The sequence below is a fragment of the Trachemys scripta genome, chromosome 16, assembly GCF_013100865.1.
Source record: "Trachemys scripta elegans isolate TJP31775 chromosome 16, CAS_Tse_1.0, whole genome shotgun sequence".
Lineage (NCBI taxonomy): Eukaryota > Metazoa > Chordata > Testudines > Emydidae > Trachemys > Trachemys scripta.
In genome coordinates this window covers 16,952,676-16,978,238 of record NC_048313.1, presented here as the reverse complement: position 1 = coordinate 16,978,238, position 25,563 = coordinate 16,952,676, and the positions used below count along the sequence as shown (strand labels likewise).

Below are 25,563 nucleotides of genomic sequence, written 5' to 3'. Positions count from 1 at the left end.
CTTGCCCCGACCCCAGCTGCTTTGCACAAATGTGGCCAAACCTGCTTTCTGGGCCCGCCCGGCCCTGCAAGCCCGGCCCCTGCTGAGCGGGCCCCACTGGTGGGGCCTAGCGGGCGCGGAACCAGCTGGGCTTGGGCTAGGCCATCGTAGGTTAGCCAAGGCCCTCGGCTCACCTCAGCTGCCTCCAGGGTGCATGAAATGACTCAGCCCCCAGGCCCAACCCAGAGGTAGCTGCATTCAGCCCTGGGCGAGGGCTCCCTGCACCCCAGCCCGAGGCAGCTGTGTTCCAGCAGCCAGCGAAGCCATCCAGCCAGGCTGCTGTAAGATGCGTTGAGGGGTGAACAACCCTAGAGAAAACCCTATTACCCTGTCCCACGGCTCCAGCCCCAGGAGCCAGGCCTCGTTCCCACGGTAACAGTCTCCCAGCTCCTCCCGCCCCTGACAACCACAAACACAACCCAGGGACACACACACACAGGGTGAAGCTAGGCACACGGGCGCTACCGGACTAGCTCGCTGGCTCTGGGGAAGAGATCCATGCTCCTGGGGCCACCCCATCCCCTCCCAGCACAGGCATGTTTAATCATCCACACTCAATTATCCTGCGCATTAAACGAGCTCTCCCCTCCCCCGGCCGCTCGCAGCTTCCCCCAGGCGCGGGTTAGAAAGAACAGGCCGGAGACGGTAGCTTTCGGGAGGTTCGACCCGTCCTCGTCAGCGAGTGGCGGGGGCAGCTCGTTTATTTCACATTCCATTCATAGCACCCCAAAAACAGTGGGTGTGAAACAGCGGTTTCAGCCTCGACAGGGAGAGGGAGGCCGGCCGCCTGGGGGGACTGAAAGCTAGGGGGGAAATCTACACCCAGGGGCCAGGCCTGCTTCATTCCCCAGACCCTGCCTGGTTACCCATCACCCCGCTCAGTTCAGGCTACAGCTGACCAGCTCAAGATTGAAACAAATGAGGCCAGACCCCTGAGCTTGACCAGCCAGCCGAAGCACCTTCCCCTAAGGCTGCTGGGAAATTTAGGGACCCCCCTCCCACCACCATTCTGTTAAATCAGTAGCATGGGGGCCTTGAGGGCTGGTCTATGCTGACAATTTACATGGCCACACCTACATCTCGCAGGGGACTGAAAAACCCACGTCCCCGGGAGCCAGAGTGGAGCCGGGGTCTCGACCTGTGGACGAATCCTGCCCCGGGCCGAGCTGCCGCCTCTCCGGGAAGTGGATTAACTCCCGGCGCTGGAGCGAGAGTCTACTCTGAAGAGCTCGAGCAGCGTTTTCAGCATAGACGGAGCCTGAGACTCCAGCCCCGCCCCAGCGTTCGAGGCCAGCCTCCCGCGGCTCCCCTGGGGCCTCGAAACCTGCTGCTAAATTAACAGGCGCAACAAAGCTACCGCAGGAGCGGTGCCAGGCAAGGGGGGAGCGGTGCCACCCGAAATGGCAGGTCTGACTGATGAGGCTGGGGTGTGGTGGGGAGGCCAAATTCCAGAACCCACCCCAGCCCCGCTTTCCCCACCCCACACAGTGGGTGGGTAAGAACCACCCTCTTTTGGTTTTAAATTTGCATGTAATCCTTCCATCCCAACCCCCACTCCTCCCCTTTTTACCTACTGCCCCATCAAATCTATCCCCTCTGCCATCTCCACCCCCAGAGTTTGATCGGGCCCCTGGTTAGCAGGCACAGACCCCGCAGCTGCTTAGGAACATTTATAAGTACAACCAAGAAAACAAACCAACCTCAAAATAAACTGCAAATGCTAGGACACTGCTCCTTTAAGATGGAATTGTGGCCACAAGGCAAGGCCTGGATCTAACCAATGGACGCTATTCACTTGAGGTGTAGCTAAGAATGTGGGCCTATCAAACGCTTGTCCCCACCCACTTTGGAACTCATGTTCCCACCCCCTTAAAGTCACAGCTACTCTGCAATATCATGGAACTTAGAAGTTATTTATGGCTTCAGGATTTACTTTAGAGGCAAATACTCTGTTCTCTTTGCAACTGCACGCTGGGGAAAGCGAGCCCAAGCCAAGATTCGTATGCAACAGAATGGCTCAGAAAAATCAGGAGTTACTTCAAAGGGGCGTTAAGGTTTTTGGGGCATGAGACAGAAAAGGAAATAGGGACGCAGAAACGGGTATGATGATCTAGAAAAATCAGATAAGCCAGAATACACTAGAGCTGCAGGGATGTTTAGATCCAAGAGTAAATTGGGCATTTCAGGCATTTAATTAAACACCATCTCGTTGGCATTAAAATAGCAGGGAAGAGGTAGGATGATGGTGGATTTTAATCTGATCTTTTGGGAGGTGGGTCAGAGCACATCTGCATTTCAAGGGGAGTGAAATCGGATTTTTAAATTACCAGGGTGAAGGGGGTAAAAGTTGCCCTGTTTCAAATAAATAGATTTTGATCTAATAAATCTGTATTTTTTAAATCCCACAAGGAGGAGAAAATCAAGGTTAAAGACACCCTATTTTTTGGTTCCCTTAAAACTACAATCGAATTGGAAACAGGGCTTAAAACAAGCGGAGGAAGGGGTTGATCTGCAGCACTTTTCAAAGGGGTAATTTAAAAAAGATTCTTTAAGGGCAGGCAGGGGTTTAATGGCTTTCCAACTCCCTCGACACAGCCCAGGCGCCGACGTCTGAGGGCGAAACACCGCAACCCTGCTCTCGCTAGCAGCATTGCTTCAGCGCTGTCTTTTCACGGCAGCCCTGGCCCGGCTCAGCACGGACTGTTCGCAGGCAGCACCCACCCCTCGCCTTCCGCCGTGCGGCTGAGAGCTAGCGCAGAGTTTTGATGCACGCCTCGCAGGGAGGGCGGGACGATGCCAGGGCAGCTGGGTTCTTAAAAATAGGTTGGGCTCCCAGGAAGCCAGTTCTCAAACCTCCCTGATCGTCAAGCCGTACCCAAGAGATTAAAAGGGAGCTGGAGGGAACTGCTAGCAGAGGGCGGTTGGTTTAAACATGGCCTAGGCTAGGAGCAGGGGTCTGTGCTCTGCTCAGCATGGATCCAGACTACCGACATGGTTTAGCCTCATCTATGCAGGCAAAACCAACCCCAATACCACAGGCTGGGGAGCGGGGTGGGCCCGCTGTGATCTGTGAGGTCTGAAGGGGGATAGACAGGGTCTAACACTGGCTGTTGGCTGGACAGTGGCAGAAATGGGGGCTGAGGAAGGGACATTAAAGGAGACTGGGTGATGGATGGAAGCGGAGTACCTCAGCCTGTCCACGGGGGCTGGTCATCTCCACAACAAAGCAATCTGTCTGCACACAAGTTTTGGGCTGGGCTGGGCGAGGAGCCCACAGCTCCCCTCTACCAGCCCCAAATCCCTTCTCCCCGCCCCAGAGCGAGCACCGTGCAGGAGAGGGGCGCAGCTGAACTCACCCACGGCACGGGCGCTGGGGGGAGGAGGGCTGAGACGAGGGGCTGGTTCTGCTGTTCAATCCCCAGCTGTCCAGTTCCATGGGGAGGAGGGAAAAGAGCATTTCCTCGAGCCAGAAGGCCAGGCTGGTTCAATCTGGATGGGGGCAGGTTGGGGGGGATTTGGGGTCTCTCCCACATACCCCTTAAATAGACAGGAATAGATATAGAGAGAATTTTTTTTATATATAAAATTTTTTTCTTCCTTTTTCCTTGCATCACTCGTCATCGAAGTTCTGACTCAGCAGGAAATTGGCAGCCAGGTTTTCATTCTTCTCACAAGCAAAGTAAGCCTGGATGACCAGGCTTTCCGGGAATCCTAAGGCCTTTAACTGAGGGGACACAAAGGGAGACGCGTCAAAGGACCCTGCCTCTCTGCCGCTCTGTATGTCCCAGCCGCCCTCAGGAACCGAGTCCCTCCGGAGCAGAGTGCCTGAGCCCACCTGGGATGCTTGAATGCGGGGGTGAAAGAGGGGCTGTAAACCCCTCAGGTTTGGGGGGCTGGAGGAGAATTCCCCCCAGTACAGGCACTGTGGAGGACGGCCATGCTGGCTTTGAGGACCCCCACGTGCAGGAGCAGAGGCACTGCACCGCACCCCAGCAGGCCTGTGACGTCGACAGGGCTGTTATCTTAAAACCAGCTCTCCCCCCGGCCCCCAGCCCGCCAGGTCCGTGCTAGCTCCTGGAGGCCTGACCACCTCACCCGCAGTCCCCGCGCCGGGAGCTGTAACCTGCCGCAGGGCGGGGGTGAAGTGCTGCCTGGCAGAGCAGAGCCAGAGCTGAGTTGTTCTGGAGCACGGAAGAGTGTGCTGGCTGCCAGGAACTAAGACACGGGATGTGGACCTGAGCCTGAACCTACAGGAGGAGGAAAGAATCCACGGGAACAAATGGCACTGCTAGATTCTCGCGGGGACGCAGCCAGGGAGACTACGCCAGGCTGGGGAAGGCACTTAAAGAACGGGAGGCTCAGGTGATCTTCAGTGGGATTCTACCCGGCCCTAGGAGAGGAGACTGAAGGCAATATAAGACGATGATCAACATGTGGCTCTGGCAGTGGTGCTACCACTGGGAGGCAGTCACGGGCAGAGGACTGTTCTCTGGGGACAGATGCCACCTGAGCAGGGAGGGCGACCGACGTCTGGGATGGAGGTTGGCGTAATCTCCACACCTGACTAACAGTGAGCAGGAGGAAAGTCAAGTACAAGAGGATATGGCAAGGGAGAAAGGACGACAAGGTCCTGACAGCAACAGTCGGGAAGGGGACACTGCAGTAGAATGACTGTCCCTGATCGGGTGAGGAACGCGGCCGAAGCTGAGCAGACAACGAAGACGTCTCTCCAGCGCCGCGAGGCGGCTGGGGAACAACATGGAGGGACAGGAAGCGAAAGCAGAGACGGGGAGGGACTGAAGGGAACGTGCCACGCAGGGAAGAGGTGCAGCACTGGATGTTAATGACGAGGGAGAGTGGAGAGAAATGAGAAGTGACTAAATGGACAAAACGGAACCTATCTGGGTCACAACCACTTTGGGGAAGAACGCTCAGAAAGGTTCTGCTGGGATGGTGCTTGGGGTCTGCTATGGTCCCTCAGGATCTGGAGAGACCTCTAATGAACTCAACACGACTGGGAATTGTGATTACGGGAGCCTTTAATCTCCCAGACTGATTGGAGGACAAACGGTATCTCATAAATGGTAGGGCCCAGGTGTTCCTTGATGGGACAGCCGACAGATTTCCTCACCAGTCACCGAACCATCAAGAGCCGATGGTGTTTTAGATTTCGCGTTGGTAAGCAGCGAAGGCCTCATAGAAGAGCAGGTTGGGTCGTGTGCTCGTGAGCTAATTCACCGAAAATGGAAGGATAACTAAAGTAGGTCAGGTCTGAACCGAGACCTGGCTTTCAAAAAGGGCAACTTTAAAAAAGTGAAGGGAAGCAGTTTGGGAAGCAGACTGGCCTGGAGAACTCAAGGATCTGAATGCGGAGGAGGCTTGGAATTATTTTAAGTCAAACGTGCAGAAATGGCTTGAAGACAGCGGGGGAATCACAGGGAAGGGCTGCACCTCAAGCATCTCAACCAGGGGACCGAGAGCAGAAAACCTACAAGGAACGGAAGGTGGGATGGATCAGCGAAGAACACGACCTCTTGGAGGTCAGGAAGTGTAGGGGAGAACTGCCAAAAGCCAGGCAGAGCTGAAACTTGCCAAGGAAATTAAACCCACCAGGAAACGGTTCTTTAGCTGTAGGAAAAAAAAAAAGAAAACAAGGAAAGAAGTGGGACGCTCCGCACTGCGGATGGGCAGGAGATTAAAGATAATCTAGGCCTGGCCCAACACCTAAGCCAAGGCTGTCTCTCAGTTTTTCATAACGGTGATGAGTTTTTAACTGGGGACAGTGGCAGGGTGACTGATGGGAACGAGGATACAGAGGTTGAAATGACCACATCCAAGGTGGACACCAAACTCAGTTGAATAGGAGCACGTCGGGGGGCCCGGATAATCTCCATCCAGGAATATTCAAGGAACTGGCACGTGAAATTGCAAGGCCATCGGGGGTCGTACCCTGCGACTGGGGAATTACCAACACAATACTTGTATTTAAGGGGGTGGGGGATGACAAAGTGATCCAGGAAACTAAAGGCCCTTCAGTGTGACCTCAATTGCATGCGAAGTCTTAGAACAAATGTTGAGAGTAATTAAGGACAGGGGTAAATGGTAATTGGGAATAAAGACAACATGGATTTACAAAAGGTAGATCTTGACAGACCAACCTGATCTCTGTTTCTGAGAAGATCTCTGATTTGCTAGACAAAGGAAGTGCAGCAGGTCTAGCCAACCCGGATTTCAGTAAAGCATTTGATACAGTTCCCACGTGGGAAATTAGTTCTACAGGATCAATAGGAGAATCAAAAGGCGGGTAAAGGAACTGGTTAAAGGGAAGACTACATCAGGTCATGCTGAAAGGTGAATGCAGGCTGGAGGGAGGTTACTAGAGGAGTCGGTCAGGGACCAATGTTATCGAACATTTTAACGTGATGCAGCTGTGAAAAAGGCAAATGCAGTCCTAGGATGCATCAGGCGAGGTATTCCCAGTAGAGACAGGGAAGCGTTAGTGCCACTATACAAGGCACTGGTGAGACCTCACCTGGAACACTGGGTGCATTTCTGGGCTCCCATGTGTAAGAAAGACCAATTCAGATTAGAAATGGTGACTAGGATGATCCGAGGACTGGAGAACCGACTCGTTCAGCCTAACCACACGAAGGCTGAGGGGAGATCTGATCGCTCTTGTACGTTGGCACAAGCCCAAATGGCTAGAAACTGGCCATCAGGAAGTTTAGGCTTGAAATTAGATGAAGGTTTCTAACCATCAGAGGAGGGAAGTTCTGAAACAATCTCCCAAGGGGAGGTGTCTGGCTGGTGGGTCTTACCCACGTGCTCAGGGTCTAACCCATCCCCAGGTTTGAGGTTGGGAAGGATTTTCCCCCAGGTCAGACCGGGCAGAGACCCTGGGGGTTTTTCCCTCTGCAGTGCGGCGCCTGGGTCACTTGCAGGTTTGAACTAGAGCAAATGGTGGATTCTCTGTAAATTGAAGTCTTTACGGCAAGATTTGAGGCCTTCAGTAACTCAGCCAGCTGCTATGGCATGTTCCTGGAGGGGGTGGGTGAGGTTCTGTGGCCTGAGATGTGCAGGTCAGACTAGGTGATCAGGACAGACCCTTCTGGCCTTAAGGTCCATGAGTCTCTGGAGGTCGCCATGAACCCAGCAATGGCCCTTTCTGGATCTGACCAGGTGGGAAAGACTTGGAAGACTCCCCTGTTCACTCTGAAGACTAATGATGCCACTTTGGCGCACATTTCAGCAGAGGTATCCAGCTCCGCTGGGATATTGTGGGTGGAGCTTGGCAGCGCTGCCCTTCCCCATCAGGGAGGACCACGCCCATTTGGGGGGAGGACCAAATTAGTTATGCTCCATTGCTTGCAAAGTCAGAGCTGTCTACTCCCCCCTCGGCGCCTCTGTCCCGTCTCCACCCCCCCCCCGCCCCCCAGTGTGGTCAAGGCTACAACCCGGCCTTTATGTTAATAACCAAACTCAGATCTTGGTCAACTCCCAGCTCAAGGGGCTCAGCATCAGACCGGATCAGGCTTTTGGAGCAGTCAAGGACAGACAGAAACAGACTCCAGGAGTCCTGGCCTCCGCTCGCCCCCTTCCCGCTCCAACCACTAGACCCCAACTCCTGGCACAGAGCTGGGGATAGAACCCAGGAGTCCTGGCTCCCAGCCTCTAGACCCCACTGCACCCTTGTTGGGGCTCTCCAGTGCAGGGATCCCAGGGCACCCCAGCAGGCAGGGTGGCTCCTGGCACAGCCAGCCCCCCCCTTACCCTTTCTATGGCTTCTTTTTCCTGAGGCGTGACCTGGATGTAGTTCATCTGGGGAGCTTCCTCTCCGATGGCCCCGATCTCCCCCTCGATGTCAGAGATGTCGGCCATCTCGCCCAGTGGCTCGTTCAGCATCTGGATGAACTGCTCTTGGTGCTGGCTGATTTGCTGGGGAGGGCAGGGGGGAGGGGGTCAGGATTAGGGAGAGACGCCCCTCCCCTCCAAGAGCAGGGCCTCCACAGCCCCTTTTCCCAGCGGGAAAGAGAGAGGCAGGGGCTTGTTCAAGGTCACAAAGCAACCCACTGGTAGCGCCAGGGTTAGAACCCAGGAGTCCTGGCTCTCCCCCCCCCCCCCCCCCCCGCTCTAACCCATCAGACCTCACTCCCCTCCCAGAGCCAGGCACAGAACCCAGGAGTCCTGCCCCCCACAGTGCTACTTCCGGCTCCTCCTCCATGAGTCTCTGGAGGTCGCCATGAACCCAGCAATGGCCCTTTCTGTATCTGACCAGGTGGGAAAGACTTGGAAGACTCCCCTGTTCACTCTGAAGACTAATGATGCCACTTTGATGCACATTTCAGCAGAGGTATCCAGCTCCGCTTTCAGCCCCTGCCCCCCTTTACCTGCAGTAGCTGGGGGTTCTCCTGGCCCAGCTGCTGGAGCAGGGCCGGGAGCAGGGCTGGGTTCTGCTGGATCACCTGTCGCATGTTCTGGAACTGGGGCTGGTCTCTCAGGAACTCCAGCGGGTTCTCGCCTGCGGGGCAGGAGTGGGCGGGATGAAGCCAGGCCAGGCCTTGAAGGGGCAGGGCCCACCTGAGCCATGCCCCACACAGGTGGGGCACTGGTGATCACAGGATAAGGGGGGTATCTAGCCAGGGGGAGAGGGCCTGGAACCACCCCCTCCTCCCCGAGGGACCAGTTCGGGTCACCATCTGCCTCCCCCGGCTGCAGGCTCTCAGCGGCCTTCCATAGCCCCCGCTCCACAAGCGTGAGAGACTTCTCCCACGCAGCTCCAGCCCCCGGCCCGGCCGCCCCAGGTCTCCCCCTCCCACCACGGTCCCTACGTCTCACATAGGAGCGGGAGGACCGTCACGAACCTTCTGGTGCTGGCTGCTCTGTGGGTTGGCTCTCCTGGATCGGGGCTCTCTCCGGCTCGGAGGTGCCCGGGATACCCTGTGAAGTCAAAGGGGCATCGTTAGTGCTGTCTAGCGCCCCTCCCCCCACAGCAGCCCTTGCCCCACAGGGCTCACCCCGCAAGGGGCCCGAAAGGAACCTGGGGTTTGTCCGGCTCCCCATGTCCTGCCAACGAGGGGGCGAGCTAGCCCAGGCAATGCGGGCACCCCTGGGCTCGATCAGAACCGGTGTCCTTACGGGTCCCACTCCCGTAAGCCATCCAGGTGTGGATGGAAAAAAAAAATCATTTGCCCAAAGTCACAGAGCGAGTCAATGGTAATGAAACCCAGGAGTCCTGGCCCCCCCGGTTGAACCCCCTAGACCCCGCTCCCTTCCCCACGCTGGGGATCGAATCCAGGAGTCCTGCCCCCCTCGCTCGACCTGTTCCAAGCCCTGGTGCTCCCTTACCGTCAGCAGGTACTCCACGGCTCGGTGGGGGTTGTTGTAGCTGGCCCGGAGCGCGGCCACTACCCGCTCCCGCTCGTATCCCATGGACATGATCTCGGTCAGCATCGTCTCGTACTCCGAGCCGGTCACTGCGGGCGGAAGGGGACAACAGCCCGGGCTGAGGGAGAGCCAGCAGTCTTGGGGTGCCCAGCACACACTCGCCAAGGGAAAGGGGGGCAGGAGCGGGTGTTAGCTATGAACACAGCCCTTCCCCCTCCGCCAACATCTCCCAGCACGGGATCAGCCCCCCCATCCCCGCAGGGGAAGTGACTCAAAGTCACCCTGAGTCAGGGGCAGAGCTGGGACTAGAACCCAGGAGTCCTGGCTCCCTGCTCCACACCCCACCCTGTCCATGACTAGTGCTCTTGGCCACTACCGTAATACAGCTAAACAACACCCACCCACCCCTCACGTCCACCTTAGCTTGAGATGGAATCCAGCCCACAAGTGCTGGCAAAAGGTGGCCCAGGAGTCCTAGCTCCCAGCCCGGTCCCCTCAGCTCTAACCACTAGACCCCACTCCTCTTGCAGAGCTGCAAAGAGAACCCAGAGTCCTAGCTCCCAGCGCTGTCCCCGCCCCCGGGCTCTAACCACTAGACCCCACTCTCCATGCAGAGCTGGAAAGAGAACCCAGGAGTACTGGCTACCAGCCCCCCTGGCTTTCTTTCCCTAATGCGGCCCCTCTGCTAACGAAGGACAAGACGGTCGCCTTTTATCCTTGGAACACACAGCCCAGGCTGCCCCAGAGCGGCCGGCAGTGGAGACCCAACCAACTCATCACACAGGGCACCGAACAACCCGGGGCTTGGAACCCACCCTGCACTGAAACCTGCGATCGCGATGAGGGAGGCAGCTCCCCCCTCCCCAGCCGAGCCATCACAGCAACGCTGCGAAGGGGGGTCCTGCCCCCGGCCCCCGTACACCCGCAACGGGAAGAGGGGGTTGTTTTATCCAGCGACAGCCACCAGAGGGCGCCCCCACCCCATGAGCTCATGCTGCAGGCGCCATGGAGCAGCCGGCCCGGGGTGCTGGCAGGCGCTCTCTGCTGCCGCCCAGGGACCCCGGCCGCCTGCCCCAGCCCCAGCGAGGGGATTTCACCTACCCAGGGTGGAAGCCGCGTCGTCTGGGCGCCCCACGCTACCTGAAGAGGGAACAGAGCTGCAAATTTAAAAGAGAGGAATAGTAGCTGGCTCCTTCCAAACAGCCGGGCAACAAGCAAACCGCCAGGGGCCAACACTGCGCCGGGGGGGCCGGGCCGGGCTCCCTGCGCCGGGAGGAACCGCAGGTCCCGTCTCCCTGGGATCTGACCCCAGCCCTGCCTGCGCTAGGAAAGCAGCGTGGTTCTGAACGTCACCGCACGTGTTCCAAATCCCACGGCCCGCACGTTTGGCGTCTCTGGAGTTTGCGAGCAGGTCCCCGCTCTCCCTTTCTCTGTGTTCGTGCAGCGCCTGGCACAGCGGGGTCTTGGCACTACCGTAATACCACTAATAGCCACTCTCAGGATTCGAGGGCTCAGATGGTGTCTACGGCAGAAAATCCCTCTGGTTTCAAGTTCAGCTGGATTTTTTGTTTTCAGCCGGTGCAGACCCCAGGGTGGAGGCCTTTATGCCCTGCTGGGTGACCACGGGCAAGTCACGCCTCGTGCCTCAGTTTCCCCATCTGTAAAATGGGGATAATGCTCCTGCCCAAGTGCTTTAGATCTACTGAGGAATTACTGTTTCAGCTCGGGTGACGCTGTTCCCAACGGGCTGAAGCTAACCCACCAGGCCCAGCCCTGACAGCGGAATCAGGGTCCACCCTGGGGTAACAATGTCTGAACATTGGTGACCTCACAGCCGAGTTTGTGGAAGCCTGCCTGATCCTGCCACAGGCCGGCTCTCCCTCGCCTCGCTGCCGTCCCCATTGGAAGGGCCCACCACCCCACTGCCACGTTAACTTTCTTGGGGCTATGCCTGGCGTGACCCAAGCCCATAAGTTTGCACCTGCCGATCTCTGAGAGCAGGGGTGTCTTCTCACCAACGGTATTTCTAACACACACTCGTCTTTTCTGCCCAGGAGACATGCGGGGTCTTCGCCACATCTCAAGGGGCACCAGGTCACTAACTGACACTAAACGGCTTTTCGATCTGCCCTGAAATCAAACCAGCCCCGCTGCTCGTGGGGACGAGCTCTCGGCCAGCAGCCTGGCTGATTCTGTGCTTCACAGGCAAGCTCGGTGCCCCCCCCAGCCCCTTTCTGTCCCCACACCCCAGGGGATGCGGCGTGTGTACAGAGCTGGCCGGTCACCCGCTGCAGTCTGTGTATATGGGATCACTGCAGTGTAACCACCGCTGGGATGAGAGGTGGCAGTTGCTTAACAGCCACATGGCAACGTTACCCTTAAAAAAAACACCACAGGGAAGAAGGCAGGACTGCACTGATGGGGAAACTGAGGCACAGAGCTGCAAGGTGACTGAGCCAGTCAAAGTGAATCTGCGGAAGGGCTGGGACTAGGACCCAGGAGTCCTGACTCCCAGCCCCCTTGCTCTAACCACTATACCCCACTCCTCCAAGTTAAAGATGTTCCAAGTTCCCACAAAGGAAGGTTATGCCCACACCCTGAAGTGGAAGGCACCCCCCTCCCCCCATTCTCTGGGGCATGACATCAGGGTACCTGGAGTGACTGAGCCATGAACACAGGCAGGCGCGGGGAGGGGGCACGCGCTCTCTGTGCTTACCCGGCAGTGGATTCGGGCAGCGTGATGGCTGCTGGCTCCTCCGGAGGCTTCTCCTCGCTTGCTGCTGCGGGGGCTGGGGGCAGGACAGCATCAGCACCAGCTGCAGGCGCCGGCGTCTGCCCCACCGATGGGGTTGGCTCCGGGGCACTGGCCGGCCCAGCATCACCAGATGAGGGGGCCGGGACGCCCGAGTTGGATTTGGTCTGAGGAAACAAGCAGCACTGAAGGGTGCAGCTGGGGTCTCTGCCCCCCCCCACTCCCCAACCACATGCGAGATCAGCTCCCAACCCCTGGGGAAGCAGCTGCAGTGAAGGGGGGCGGGAAGGAACTGCCCTTCAGCCCTGGCTGACTGCATGTGTTATACAATCAGCACTAACTGTGAGAGGAGAGCGCCCCCTAGTGCCACTCTGGGGTCAGCACCGACGGCGAGGGGAGAGCGCCTCCTACTGAACGGGTGTGAAAAGCTGCCTTCTTTCCATAGCATCCCAGCCAGGGGCAGCCTCTACCCCTGACCCGGCGGCCTAGCCGGGAGCGGGAGCAAGGCCCGGCCGTACCTTGGTCACCATGACCACCACAAAGTTCTTCTCGTCGATCTTATACTCCTTGATGGCGACGTCGTCGCTCAGGATCTTGCCGGCGTAGATCAGCTTCTGGCCCGACACGGGGAAGGCCTCCTTGCCTTTCTCGGCCTCAATCTTCTCCTTGAGGACCCGCACCTGCCGGGCGGGACGAGACGGCCCCATCAGCTGAGTATGCAGATCCCTGCATGGCTGGGAGGGGGACCCCTCTCCTTCCCCACCCCGCTCCCGCCCCCAGCCAGGCTCCAGGGCCGATATTAGGCGGGAGGATTAAGAAGGTGTCGGGTCAGGTTAGTTTGTTCCCGCCCTGGTTCTCTACACCCTAGTCTGGTCTTGCGGGAAAGGCCCTGACCTGGGACTCGGGAAATCTGGATCTGCCGCTGACTCCCTGGGTGTCTGAGCTGCCAACCTGCTGCCCAGATGCTGCCCCTGAGTCCCACCCTGCATCTGGGCTCGCTGTGATGGTGACAGCCTCTCACTGCGTGTGGGCAGCGCCCGGCCTGATGGGGCTTGATCTTGGCTGAAGCCTCTATAACCACTAGGTAACCTCACAGCTGCGTAGACTGGAAGCTGTTTGGGGCTGGGACCGTCTCTGTTGGGCGTTTGTACAGCGCCTAGCACAGTGTGGTCCTGGGCTACGACCAGGGCTCCTGGCCACCACTGTAATCCAACTAAGTAATATACACGAAAGACACCGGATGCGCTCCCTGGGGCAGGTCATGGGATGTCTTGGGCTCACGTCTGCCCGTTCCCCCCGGCCAAGCTGCAGCTGCGACTCTCCCCCGGCTGCCAGGATCGCCCAGAGCGCCAGTTACAGCTGAATGGTACCAACCGAGACCAGGGAGGGGCACGTGCAGACGCGGGCCCCCCCCGGCACCCCTCTACCCAGCGCGGGGCGTTTCTGGGGCACATGCTGTGCTCGTGATGGAGGCAGCTTCCCCACAGGGCAGGGCCAGGCCGGATTACACAGGCCAGCAGCAGCTCTCAGAAGGGGAGGCTGAGGCCCTGGGTTAAAGGAGGGGCTGGGGAACCGGGACAGCTGCCATTACAGCGAACACAAGCCGGAGGCTCCTTCCTTGGGGGGGCGCTAAGGGCTCGGGGGGATCCCCGTGGGACACTTGGGGACTGAGGACGTCTCGTCACTAGGATCCGAGCTGTATTTCTACACGCTGGAACTAGCCAGCCAACACCACACTGTGGCCAGCACTCACCGGGAGGGCCCTACGGCACCCCCAGAGCTACTCCCTGCAGCACAGCGCCCCCTACTGCTGCACCGGGGCAGCACTGCCCGCAAAGTGTCCCCTGCTGAGCCCCTCCCCCCTTGCTCCCTGCAGCACAGCGCCCCCTAGTGCCACAACACGGGCAGCACAGACACCTCATCTACACCAAGATTTTCACACACGTTGAACACACCCATTTCCCCCAGCGGAAACAGGGCCTGGCTGTCCCCTGGGAATCACAGTCAGCCACTGGGAAAGTCCCACTGATCCTGGATGCGTCTGCATTGGTCTCTGGCTGACTAAACCACTCATGCCTTCTCTGCCTCGGTTTCCCCATTGGTAAGACAGGGAACTATTCCCTGGTCCTTGCAGGCAGGGGGCAGAGTCATGAGGCTCAACCCATTCCGGTTTGCAAGGCCCTCTGGGAGAATTCCCAAGCAACTGCTTCTGCAAGCATGTACCCCATCCCCCCACCCCTCCGGGACCCCCCACACGGCCAAGCCGTGGAGCCTTCGCACCAGACGCTCTCCTGCGCCCCGGAGGACAATGGTGTCCCAGCGGGGACCCGTCGGAACAGCTGCAGAGCCCTGTGAGACAAGGGAGTAGGAGCCAAGAGATATTTTCGGCTGCTGGGTTGAGCCAAAACGAAGCCTGACGCCCTGTGAAAAGCATGCGGGACTCCAGCTATTTAAAACAGGAACCATTGCCTCACCCGTCTCCTCCCATGGGCACGACCGTCTGGATCAGCGAGGCGACAAAACCGTATCACCCACTACCCAAGTGCGGCTGCCTCTGCGGTGGAGCACGGCAGCTGTTTATACCGAGGTCCCTTGCCCTGTGCGGAGATGCAGCCACCTCCCGGGTGGGCTGTTTATACAGACACGGAAGTGAATCCAGTGTCCCAGGACTGAGGGAGAGGAGAGCGCGCAGAGCAGGAGTTACCACTTACAAAGCCAGCAAGGGAATTGTAACGGCCAAGCCCAGAGCTGGGAAATTCAAGGGTGCAGCTGCCAGAGCCGTGCCGGCACGAGGCCCAGCGTAACTGCAGCTATTGGTAGAGCTAACTCGCCGGGGAGGCAGCAGATAAGGTCTGCGCTGCATCTACAAGGGGCTCAGGGGCGCAGACACAGCCCTAGCTGGGAAGTTACAATCAGACAGGGAGCCTTCAAGTCAGTTAAAAACCCAGCCTCTGACCTTTGCCTCCTGAGAGCATTAAGGCCGGCCTAGTGCAGGTCACCCAATCCTCTTGCCTTTCAGCTTGCCCCGTGAGGACAGGCGCAGAACTTTCACCTTGGTGTTTAATCAGTTTCACTCAGCTTCATAGGCCCGGCTCCTCAGCGGTGCTTTCCTTTGCGGCGGCTCGGGCCTGCTTATTGCCAGGGGCTAGTTTGCATTAAAGACACCAACAATCCTAAGCATGTGATTCATAATCTGGGGAAGGCCCAACAGAGACTGGGGCCGCCCAGTGCCAGGCGCTGCACAGACACGGAGTGAGAGCTCACAGGCTGGGCAGACAAGACATGGGAAGCCCCTCCCATTACACAGGAGGGGAAACCGAGGTACGGAACAATGAAGGGACGTGCTCAAGATCAGCCAGGCAGTCTGTAGCAGAGTTGGGAACTAACCCCAGATCTTCAGTCCCACCACAGGGACTTTACTGGCTAGAAACGAGAGGGGAGCTGTCCAGCAAACAGTTTCTGTCTTAAAACATGATCCGTGCTGTGAAAAACATTTGAAATCTCTTTGCCCTCCTGGGAAGTTTCTCAGCTGCAAAAGTGACAGGGGATATTTCAAATGGTACTAAAAAAAAAAATGATAGTAAGATTTGGATTGCTAGGGTTTATTTTTACATGCATCATACCCGCACCCTAAATTCTGGACACCCCCCCCACTAAAGGGCCCCTTAAAATCAGTGACGCCTAAAGCACAAAGAAAACAGGTCTGAGTACAGGACTCCACTCCCCGCTAAAGCCTCAGTCTGAACTCAGCGTTATGTTTGGAGGGAGAAGATCCGATTGACAGCACACTCTATGCACTAACCGCTTGGAACGGGACCCAGGAGTCCTGTCTCCCAGCCACCCGCTCTCATAATAATCCCTAGCTCTCATAAGGCGCTTTTCATCTATTGGTCGCCAAGGGCTTTAGAAAGGAGGTCAGTATGATTCTCCCCATGTTACAGATGGGAAAATTGAGGCTCGGAAGGAGAAATTACTTGTACCAAGTCACCCTCCAAACCAGTGGCAGAGCTGGGAACTGAACCCAGGTGTCCCGAGTCCCAGTCCAATGCTCTAACCACTAGGTTGTATTAGCCCCACAAAATAGTGGGTTTGGTTCCTCCAGGGGACTCCAGTCAGCTTTGACATGAGTCACATGAACATGGATCCTGAAGGCGTTAAGGTCTCACCTCTAACATCTCAAGGGTGTCTGATTCAGGAGGGTCAGGGACAGAGACGCAGGGGGGTTGCACCCCAGTGGGGAAAGCAGGCAGAAAGGCCGATGGGAACAGGAGCAGCACAGATTCCACTGTGAAATCTCCTCCCCCCGCCCCTCCACTCCATCGGAACCGGGAAGTTGTTGGGGGGAGACACACCAGCTGGGATCAGCTCGTCTTCCTGTCCCCCCCCCCTCCCCCAGTTGCTCTGGGCCAGGCAGGCGATGCCCAGCAGTGACCGCCCAGGCCCCAGGGACACACGCCAGGCCCAGCTTTGCCTGCCCTGGAACATTTCTCAACGGGAGCCAATAGGGACTTGCTGAAAGAGTCCCAGATGTACCACCTGCTACTACCCCAGGATGGGGGCACACAGGCAACTTGGCTCCTCCACCCCTCTCCTTTCTGAGGCTCCCACCCCCACCCACATGGAGCCATCCACCCCTCCTCCCATGCCCCATCCCCTGCCCTTCTGGCACTCTCCCCCCATATCTCATCCCCTCCCCCCACACCCCTGCCCATACCCCTCAAAGCTGATACTCTCACTGTGTGCGTCTCATTCCCGGGAAGGGAAGAGTGCCCCACGCAGACTAGGGCCCATCCCATGAGTGGGCTGGGGGGGGGTTACATTTTTGGGGGAATGATAGGGAGGCTGCCCCACATGGCAGGGAGGAGTTGGGACTGTCCCACGTGGAGCTGCCAGGGTGGTGGGGCAATTGGTTCAGGACCATGGGGGGGGGGGTTGGGGTCTGACCCCACATGGGGGAGGGGAGAGAATTGGGCCAGGACCATGTGGAGGGAACGGCTGCCCCACAAGGGAAGAAGGAGCTGGGAGCATACGGGGGGCGGGTGCGGCGGGGGGGGCGCTACCTGCGGGGGGAGGGGCGGGGCGGGGGGCTGCCCCCCACGTGGGGCTGGGCTGGGCTGGGGCCGCGCCCCCCTCACCGTCTCCTCGGGCTCCATGCGGATCTTGAAGGTTTGCTGCTGCAGCGTCTTGAGGGTGACGGTCACCGCCATGGCGGGCGGGGGCGGGGGCGGGGCGCGCCGGGCGGACGCTTCTTCCCAACGGACTCGGCAGCCCCACAACATGCAACTCACGCCGCCGCCATCTTAGCGCCCCGCCGCTTCCGGCCCCGGCCCGGGAGCGGGCCCGGCACGTGACGGGGGCAAGCGCGGGCCTGCATCACGTGACGGGGGGGGGGAAACGCGAGGCACCCGCGTGAGGGGGACGGGGGCGATACAAAATGGCCGCCCCGCCGGGCTAACATGGCTGAGCGCTTGGCCCGGGAGCCCCGCCGCTCCCAGCGGGCCGCGCGGCCCGTGACTCCCCCGCCCGCCCCGCTCCAGGCCAGGCCCTGCGCCCCCCAGGCAGCGCCGGGGCTAGGCCAGAGGGGGACCAGCTGCCCTAGGGCCAGGCCCCACCTTGGGGGCTTTTTCTTATCTAGGCTCCTATTACCCCCCCCCGCACACACACACACACACACACACACACACCCCCCCACACACCTGCTGTCTGGTCACCCTGCCTGGGCCCTACCTGGCAACTCTTGAAGTTTCTCAGCAGAGCGGTGGCCCCTGCGGCCACCCCTGCGACTCCGGCACTGATCCTCCACGTATACAGCAGGACTTGGGGGGGGGGGCTGGCTCCTTCCTTAGGCAGCACCTGGCTCCAGGGCAGCCTAGTGCCCATCTCCCAACCGACTGGGGCCCTTGGGCTCCCAAAAGCCATCAAGCTCCTGCCCGCGAAGCGGTTTTGTGAGCTGGTGCACAGGACAGGGTCACACGGCCACTCACTTTAGTCCTGCCAGCCCTAGAGGGGCCAAACCAGAGGGGGGCTGTGTCTTCCCACTGGAAATGTGGATGGTGTATCTCTGGGGGGGCCTGCACCCGAAACCATTTCTCTCTTTTTACAATTGCTAGACCGCTGCTAGATAGCTAAAAAGCCTTGCTGGAGTATATTACATGATTGGTTTAGCTACTACTCTAGTTCTCCCCCCCCCAGTGGAAGTGACTGCACACCACTCAGATCCCACGCAGAGAAGAGACCCTATGGAAACCAGGCCAGAGGCTAGACATGAAATTTAATTTAATAGAAATTTTCTTCAATCATTCGTACATTCAAGTGTGAACATGAGAAGTCTCTGAACCCCTACCGCTGCCCTTCACTCCCACCCACAATACAGTTGAGAATAGTTAGAAGCTTGGACTCCATATCCTGCTCCCTTACCCTCTACCAACCCCCATTCCGTCCACCAGGCTCCCCCCACCCCAGCATTCTGTGACCTCCCTCACCAAGACAACATTCTTGCCCGTGCCCCATTTCCCCTCCACAATAGCTCTAAGCAGTTTCCAAGGGGATTCCTGAGGTGTCAGGCATGTTACAGAAGATCAAGGAACTACAGATGTTTGCTTTAGAGTCCAAAGAAAGGGGAGGAAATTGCTTAGTTACACATCCCACTTAGTCTGAGCTGTTAAAAGCACTTGCTGTTCAACTGGGGATCTAGTTTGGACAGCCACTTCAGTTGTCAAACAACGCAGCAGCAACATAGTGGGACATGGATCCATCCACTCATTTTAAGCAGGAGCTCCCCCCACAGCTGGACAGTTCCCTGGGAGAACAGACTGCTGAAAATGAGGCATAATACTGCAGTCTAGTAGATTCCAACCCCTTGGTTCACCAAAGCTGTGCTAGGATGGAGGAAAAGCCAACCCTACCATCCCGCCCACTCAGGTCACTGACATGGGAGCAGGGGTTGGAATCTGCTTTGTGTGAGAAGGGATGGGGCAGGGCAAGTGGTTCGCTGCTTCCTACATATCCCTTTGCAGAGCATCTGGAGGACAGGAGCCAGGAGAGAAGCCAGCCACCATTAAGAGTAGTTGCTGCCGCTGTTCCTGTCTGAGCCAAGGGTTACGTTTCTACAGTTAACCTTAGCATACATTCATACACTGCAGGGCCCAGACCTGGACTCACATGACCGGATCCTTGATGGCATTGGGGGCATGTGAAATAAAAAACAAACCACAAACAAAACACCAATAAAAAAAGTTCAAGTCTCATAGAGACATTACTGTATCCCCTCCCCCTCTCCTTATTTGGGTTTAACCAAGCGAGCCCCATGGTGTGGGCCAAAGGTGAGGCTCAGCGGAGGAGCGGTGCTGTGGGAACGGCCTTTTACAGCTCGTCCTTCAGCAGTCCCTCCGTTTCCTCCTCTTCCTCCTTCTCCGGCTCATCATCGTCATCGTCCTCCTCTTCCTCATTATCGTCCCCTTCGGGCTCCTCGTCCCCTTCCTCCTCTTTCCGCTTCTTGTCCTCCTCCTCCTGTTTCTTCCTCTGCTCCTCGTCCTGCTGCTCCTTCATTTTCTTCTCAGCATCCTGGAGATTGACGACAACACGAGTTAGCCGAAAGGGAGCGGGAAGATGGCGCAAGCGGTTTGGGCGCTAGCCTGGGCCCCAGGTTCTAATTCCCTGCTCTACCAGACTCCCTGGGTAACCTTTGGCAAACCCATGCCTCAGTTTCCCCATCAGCACGAGGGGGAGGATACTGCCATTGGGCTGGGTTGGGCCCGGAGCTCAGATAAGTACCTGGAGGAAGGAGAGAGGCTGCAAGGAACGGATTAGGCCAGGAGGCTGGACTCTACTCAATGCTCTGAACAGCTTCAGAGCACCTTAAACCTTCATGCCTTGGCAAGATGATTTGCCTCACTCAGATAGGGAAACTCAGGCCAGGAGCGGTTGGGATGTGCCCAGCACCTCAGTGGAAGAGGCCAGGAGTCCTGCTTCAGCCATAGACCCATCCTGACAGCCCCTTTCCACTCGGAGAGGATGGGCGGCCATTAGATTAGAGGGTTTAGGTTTCAGAACATTTATTGGACTGTCCGGCCTCTCCCCCTCCACAGCAGATTGTTTGAGGTGTTTGTGCCCCATTAGAATGGAACAGCCCCATCACCCTCCCAGCCCAAGAGATGCAGCAAAGCCCTGGCCTCAGCTTGCCTTTCCCTGCACTAGGATTCCCAGTGGAGCCCCTTGAACAGCTGCGGGTCCTTCCTCCGGCTCAGGGGGTGACTCAGGCATGGGCTCTGGCTCAGAGCGGTGGTGCCCCCCATGCTGACCCAAGGGGAGGAGGACTTGTCCTGGCAGGGGAAATCTCTTCTGGAGGAGCAGAAGCGCTCCCTGGGGCAGTCATTACCTTGGTGGCTCCCCAGGTCTCATTGCCAAACTCCTCTGCGAACTTCTCGTCGTCTGTGATCAGGAAGTTGTCGAAGATGGTGCCAGATTTCACCTGGAAGGACAGCGAGCTAGTGAGTGCGCAGCCAGTCGCCCTTCGCCCATGTCCCCCCAAGCGAAGGGGAGGGGGCTGTCGGCCAGCAAGACAAGGGTTAAGAGTCAAGTCCTGCCCAGAAGAGAACTTAATGCTGCTCAGCAGATTGGGCAAGAGATAAGCATCTGTTTTGGCTTGGGAAGCGAGTTCAGACTTACAGGAGCCAGGAGTCCCTGAGGGAGAGTTACGGTAGCTGCCAACAGGGGGCAGCACTGCCAGGCACAAGCCCCCTGTCTCAGACTGGATACCCAAGCACTTTAATGCAGCTGGGACTCCGGGGGCTCGGTCTGAAGCAGTCCCCAGTTAAAAGTGAGTTCCCACCCCAGCGCAAGGTGGCACGGTCTACGCGATAGAGAGCTTGGTGAGTCCTGCTCCCAGCCAGCCCTCAGGAGGAGCGCACCTGCCACAGATCCAAGCCGATGACGCCGAAGCTGTCGTAGGAGTACAGGCTGGAGTCAGGGGTGTAGTCCGGGTTGTCGATCTCAGGGTGCACCCACTTCCCTTTGTAGTCAGGGTTGTCGATCTGGCGGGGTTTCCACTCCCCCTGGGGAGCAGGAGAACAGCAGGTGAGAAACCAGCGAGTGGGGAGAGGGATTGCAGCTGGTCTTACAGGGGGAGAAAGTTCAGGGAATGGGCCTGGCCTGGGGACACCAGCTCTGCCAGAAGCTATTGCAGCTGTAGGAGTGGGACAGGCTGCCTCCCTCGGAGCACACGGCACCCTGAGGATCACAGGCCCAGACTTTATTAAGGGGAGTTGGAACACAAGGGCTCTCACCTACAGCTGGGCTGGGCTGAGGCGGCCATCGAGGGAGCCCAGTGCTAGCATGCCATGGATTCTTCCCACGCCGTGCTGGAACCCTGAACCAAGGGCCATGGTGGATTCTCCATCACTGGCCCTTTTTAAAATCAAGACTGGGGATTTTCCCCAGAAGCTCTGATCTAGGAATTACTGCAGGCCAGTTCACTGGCCTGCGTTAGGCAGGAGGTCAGACGTGACTAGAGGATCGCAATGGTCCCCTCTGGCCTTGGTATCTAGGACTGAGCAGCCACGTGCCAACTCCAGAACCAGGGAACATGTCTGTTCAATCTCTGCTCCCCAGCCCGCCCTTGTAGGTCCCAGAGTCCCTCCTTACCCAGGACTAGCTCAGCGTGAAGAGGATTAGACTGGTGGAGTGTTGCCACAATAGTTTGGAGTTACCAGAGTCTTGATCTCCCCCCTCCAGGGCATAAGCCCATCCCCTTGCAGAGGGCTGGAGGTGGCACCAAGAAGGGAATGCTCCTTGGCACTGCACAGAGGTGTTATGGTGGTTCATGGCTTTCTCTAGGGCAGGAAACCTTAACGGGTGCATTTGTCACTCCAAGGCAGTAACTGGTGAGTGTCAGGCCTCATCCCCTGGGTACACAGATACTCAGCACTGACTGCAGCAGGGCTGCGGCTCCTCAACCAACAGAAGGCCACGACGTTCATGCAAGTTTACAATCAGGCACTCTAGACCCCCGCTGCAGACCCAGCCCGTGGGCCAGCCTTACCTTGTACTCTGGGTTCTGGATCACCGGAGGCTCCCACTCCCCATCCATCTCCTCATCCCAGTCCTCTGGCTTCTTGGCATCAGGGTCGGGAATGTGCTCCGGCTTATCCCAATCCTGAGGGGCAGAGGAAGAGAACCAGGCAGATGTCAGGAATTGATTCTCCACCAACTCCTCGCTCTGATGGATATCCTGCCCTCCATTACCCCGTCCACACCAGCCAGCCACACATACAGCGAGAGCTGCAGCTGCTATCCCCCACCACCTGGCCACAGGGGCGGGGGGAAATGATTAGCATTATGGTGCCAGTCTCTGCCCATCCCGAGTTCTGCAGCCCCCAACTCACCTCTGGCTTAGTGTCCTCGGGGTCATCTATCTTGGCCCTATCGTCCCAGTCCTCTGGTTTCTTGGCCTCAGGATCCTTGATCTTCTTGGGAGGCAGGAAGTCCCAGTCTTCCTCCAGGCTGCCCGACTCCACCTTGTTGTTGTCGATCTTCACCTCGTAGGTGTTGTCAGGCCGCACAATGAGGGTGTAAAGGTGGGTGAACTCGTCGTCCTGGACAAGGGAAGGAGCCGGGGATTAGATGAAGGCTCTCATCTCAGGGCCAAGGAGATCTCACTCCAGGCCCATGTCACGGGGCAGCCAGGAGACTCACCTTGCAGCGGATGTCTTTGTTGATCAGGACGTTCTTCCCTTTGTAGTTGAAGATCACGTGCACTTTTTTGGTCCCTGGGCCACAGATGTCAGGGCCTGGATTGGAAACAAGCTACAGATCAGAGGAGCAAACCCAGCCTGCATCAGGAGGGGCTGAAAGTCACCTTGTTCCAGCGTGGAGAGCTGGCAAATTCAGCCCCCAGGAGGACCAGCGACTAGCTCACCACAAGCACATCCCCACACTGGGGCGTACACTGGCCTTGTTGGCAGGCTCAGCTGAGAGAACATGGGCTGAATGGGGCTTAGACTGGACTCTTCCCCCTGCTGCTCCCCTCCAGACACTGTGCAAGCCCCACCCTGCTGCACATGAGACCCTACCACAGTCTGGGCCCATGGCTAGCAGAGCCCACCCCGCAGGCACTCACCAAACATGATGTTGTACTCCGAGTCCCCGTGCATGTCCTCCTGGCTCAGGCCCGAGGGGAAGAGCTTGACGTAACCACCACCGCAGTCAATGTTCTGCTCGTGTTTCACCGTGAACTGCACCACCAAGGTCTTGTCCTTGTTGCTGAAGGAGTCAAAGCGGGCAGACAGGGCGTAGAAACGGGCGTCCTGGCTTGTCTGGAGGCCTGGCAAGGGGAGGGGAAAAACACACAGTCAAGAGCCAGCAGGGAGGGGGAGCGTGATCCCTCAGTAGCTAGCCTCACAGCTCAGCACATCCGGGCAACAGGCCTGTTTGCTCTCAGCTCCCCAGCAGGGGAGATTGTAGGCAGGCACCATGCTGGTCATCTTACAGCTAATGCTTCAGGTCACGAGGTGGCAACCAGCAAGGGATTATCCCCCCAGCCATATACACAGGTGCATTATGGGGGTTTTGCCAGCTTCACCAGCCGTGCGCTGTTATCTGGACCCTGGTAGTGTCATGGACCTGTCAGACAGTTAAGAGGCAGCCCTGTCCCAAAGGCACACAATCCAGGCGACTAACCCATTACAGCCAGAATGGGATGGGAAGGAATTACTGGGCTGAGCTGACACTAGGATATTTATAGAAGTGTTGGGTGATTTATAGGCAAGTAGTAATTCAACCGTCTTGCCCACTGGCTCCTCTGGCAAAGAGCAAAGGCCCCGATCTCCCTAGTGCATCCTGGAGGACACAACACAATGCAGCAGGAACAAGATTTCCCACCTTTATCCTTCTCTGCATCCCCGTAGAACTTGCCCGCCGTCAGTTTGAACTTCCCATAGTCCGACTTGTGCTTCGACTCCACCCAGCGGCTTGTCCAGGCATCTGTGGGGAAAAGACACAGGCATGAAGTTTTAACAGCCGCCCCGCTATCACCACACACTCAGGAGAGGGCATGTGGGCTACAGACCCAGCCCACCCTTGGTCACTGAGTGAGGAAGGCCCCACCTCGCTAGGACACCACAGGCCAGAGAAGAGCTCTCGAAGCCCATCACTGGCTAGTGTTCCAGTCACCTGTGGAGCCAGGGGCAAGGGCCTCATTTTCAGCAGGTGGAAAGGAAGCAGCTTGCCCCTTCCCCCCCCCCCCCCAAAGAGTTCTGACTCCCAGTGCCTCTGTTCCAGCCAGCCACTAGACCACACTCCCCCACCCCATATGCAATGATGGGCCTGCTTCATCCAGCAGGCAGAGTGAAAGTTGACCATGTAAGTGTGTGGCAGAGGATTAAGTGTGGAACAGGATCTTGCATTTCTCTTCCCCCATGAGCCCCAGCGCTTCATGAAGAGGACAGGCAACACACAAGGACTGTCACCTGCTGCTGAAATGCAGCCTCCTCTGGGGTGGAATATGGCAGCTGTTTAACAGTCAATCCTACATTGGCAGCTTATAATGCTTGTTAGTGCTTTGATCAGCATGCCCTGACATCCATCTAGAGCGGCTGGCCAGCCACTTCTCATCCCTTAGCTGCATCATGGACCAGAAGCAGAGGCCTTGTCTGAAGGGGCCAATCACAGCCTTTAGAGCCGTAGGTTCACCTAAGCCCTTCAGGCAGGAGTCACCAGCTTCCCAGACAAGTTACAACACCTGCTTCCGAACTCATTGGCTCGGTCACAGCTGCACGCCCCAGATGCACACTGCATCTATACCGTTTCTCACCCGGGCACAGCAGGACTGAGCTGAGGCCAGGAAGCGCTCTGCTTGGAGATCTACCCAGCCATCCGCTAGGGCGAATTTTTGCTTTCAGACCTGCACATGGTGCCCAACCCCTGTAGGGCTGTACAATCGGCATGTGCTTAGATACGCCCCAAAATGTTTGACCCCTAGTCCTCATAGAACAGACACTCATCCCACAGGGCCCAATAATTAATTATCGATTCCCCACTGCCCGTTCAGTCTAGACTACACAGGGAGGCAATTATGAAACTAAAAAGGCCTCCAGCCACACCCCCCCCAAGGCCCTGCCTCCTTTCTAGAGAAGGAAACTCCCCTCTATAAGCCCTTAAATTCAGAAGACCAGCTGCTGCCTATAGGAGGCAAATATGCCCTCTCCAGGTTGAGTTTATTCGAGAAGCATGGTAAGATACCAGGCCTCTGGTTTCAGGCTGTGTTGTAACAGGCTGTATATTCAGAGGGTCTTACAGTTTCAGCTACTGAACTGCTACCAGGTGAGTTTTTAAATCTGAACTGCTATGTACTGATTTGGGGAGGGGGAGGCAGATTTCCCTCTCCCCCCCCC

The 25,563-nt window shown here is 57.6% G+C and overlaps 2 protein-coding genes across 3 annotated transcripts in view; both read right to left on the bottom strand.

Moving 5' to 3' along the window:
* Positions 1 to 689: 689 nt before the first annotated feature.
* Positions 690 to 17,501, bottom strand: RAD23A (RAD23 homolog A, nucleotide excision repair protein). 2 transcript variants are annotated; one of them, XM_034792272.1, is made up of 9 exons: positions 17,311 to 17,501; positions 12,694 to 12,855; positions 12,140 to 12,342; positions 10,525 to 10,580; positions 9,385 to 9,512; positions 8,901 to 8,976; positions 8,502 to 8,557; positions 7,810 to 7,974; positions 690 to 3,763 (listed from the first exon to the last, which is right to left on the bottom strand). In XM_034792272.1, the coding sequence occupies exons 1-9, from the start codon at positions 17,452 to 17,454 to the stop codon at positions 3,650 to 3,652; spliced, it is 1,104 nt and encodes a 367-aa protein (XP_034648163.1). In that variant the 5' UTR covers positions 17,455 to 17,501; the 3' UTR covers positions 690 to 3,649. The 2 variants fall into 2 exon arrangements, with proteins under 2 accessions (XP_034648163.1, XP_034648162.1); XM_034792271.1 differs by having other exon boundaries at positions 8,427 to 8,557; positions 17,311 to 17,498.
* A 1,830-nt stretch (positions 17,502 to 19,331) lies between these two features.
* CALR (calreticulin) overlaps positions 19,332 to 25,563 on the bottom strand; it is an 11,529-nt gene continuing 5,297 nt past the window's right edge. Inside the window, exons 2-9 of the mRNA XM_034792599.1 lie at positions 24,053 to 24,154; positions 23,292 to 23,495; positions 22,868 to 22,962; positions 22,558 to 22,767; positions 22,215 to 22,328; positions 21,085 to 21,228; positions 20,553 to 20,645; positions 19,332 to 19,738 (exon numbers count right to left, since the gene is read on the bottom strand). Of these exons, the coding sequence (XP_034648490.1) occupies positions 19,538 to 19,738; positions 20,553 to 20,645; positions 21,085 to 21,228; positions 22,215 to 22,328; positions 22,558 to 22,767; positions 22,868 to 22,962; positions 23,292 to 23,495; positions 24,053 to 24,154 (1,163 nt within the window). The 3' untranslated portion in view covers positions 19,332 to 19,537. The remainder of the gene's footprint in view (positions 19,739 to 20,552; positions 20,646 to 21,084; positions 21,229 to 22,214; positions 22,329 to 22,557; positions 22,768 to 22,867; positions 22,963 to 23,291; positions 23,496 to 24,052; positions 24,155 to 25,563) is intronic.

Coding starts and splice junctions, on each gene's coding strand:
- RAD23A (XM_034792271.1), bottom strand. CDS start 17,454: ATGTTGTGGGGCTGCCGAGTCCGTTGGGAAGAAGCGTCCGCCCGGCGC. Junction 8,977..9,384: donor CCGTGGAGTACCTGCTGACG/GTAAGGGAGCAC, acceptor TTGACTTCACAG/GGTATCCCGGGCACCTCCGA. Junction 3,764..7,809: donor AAAAAGAAGCCATAGAAAGG/GTAAGGGGGGGG, acceptor GTGTCCCCTCAG/TTAAAGGCCTTAGGATTCCC.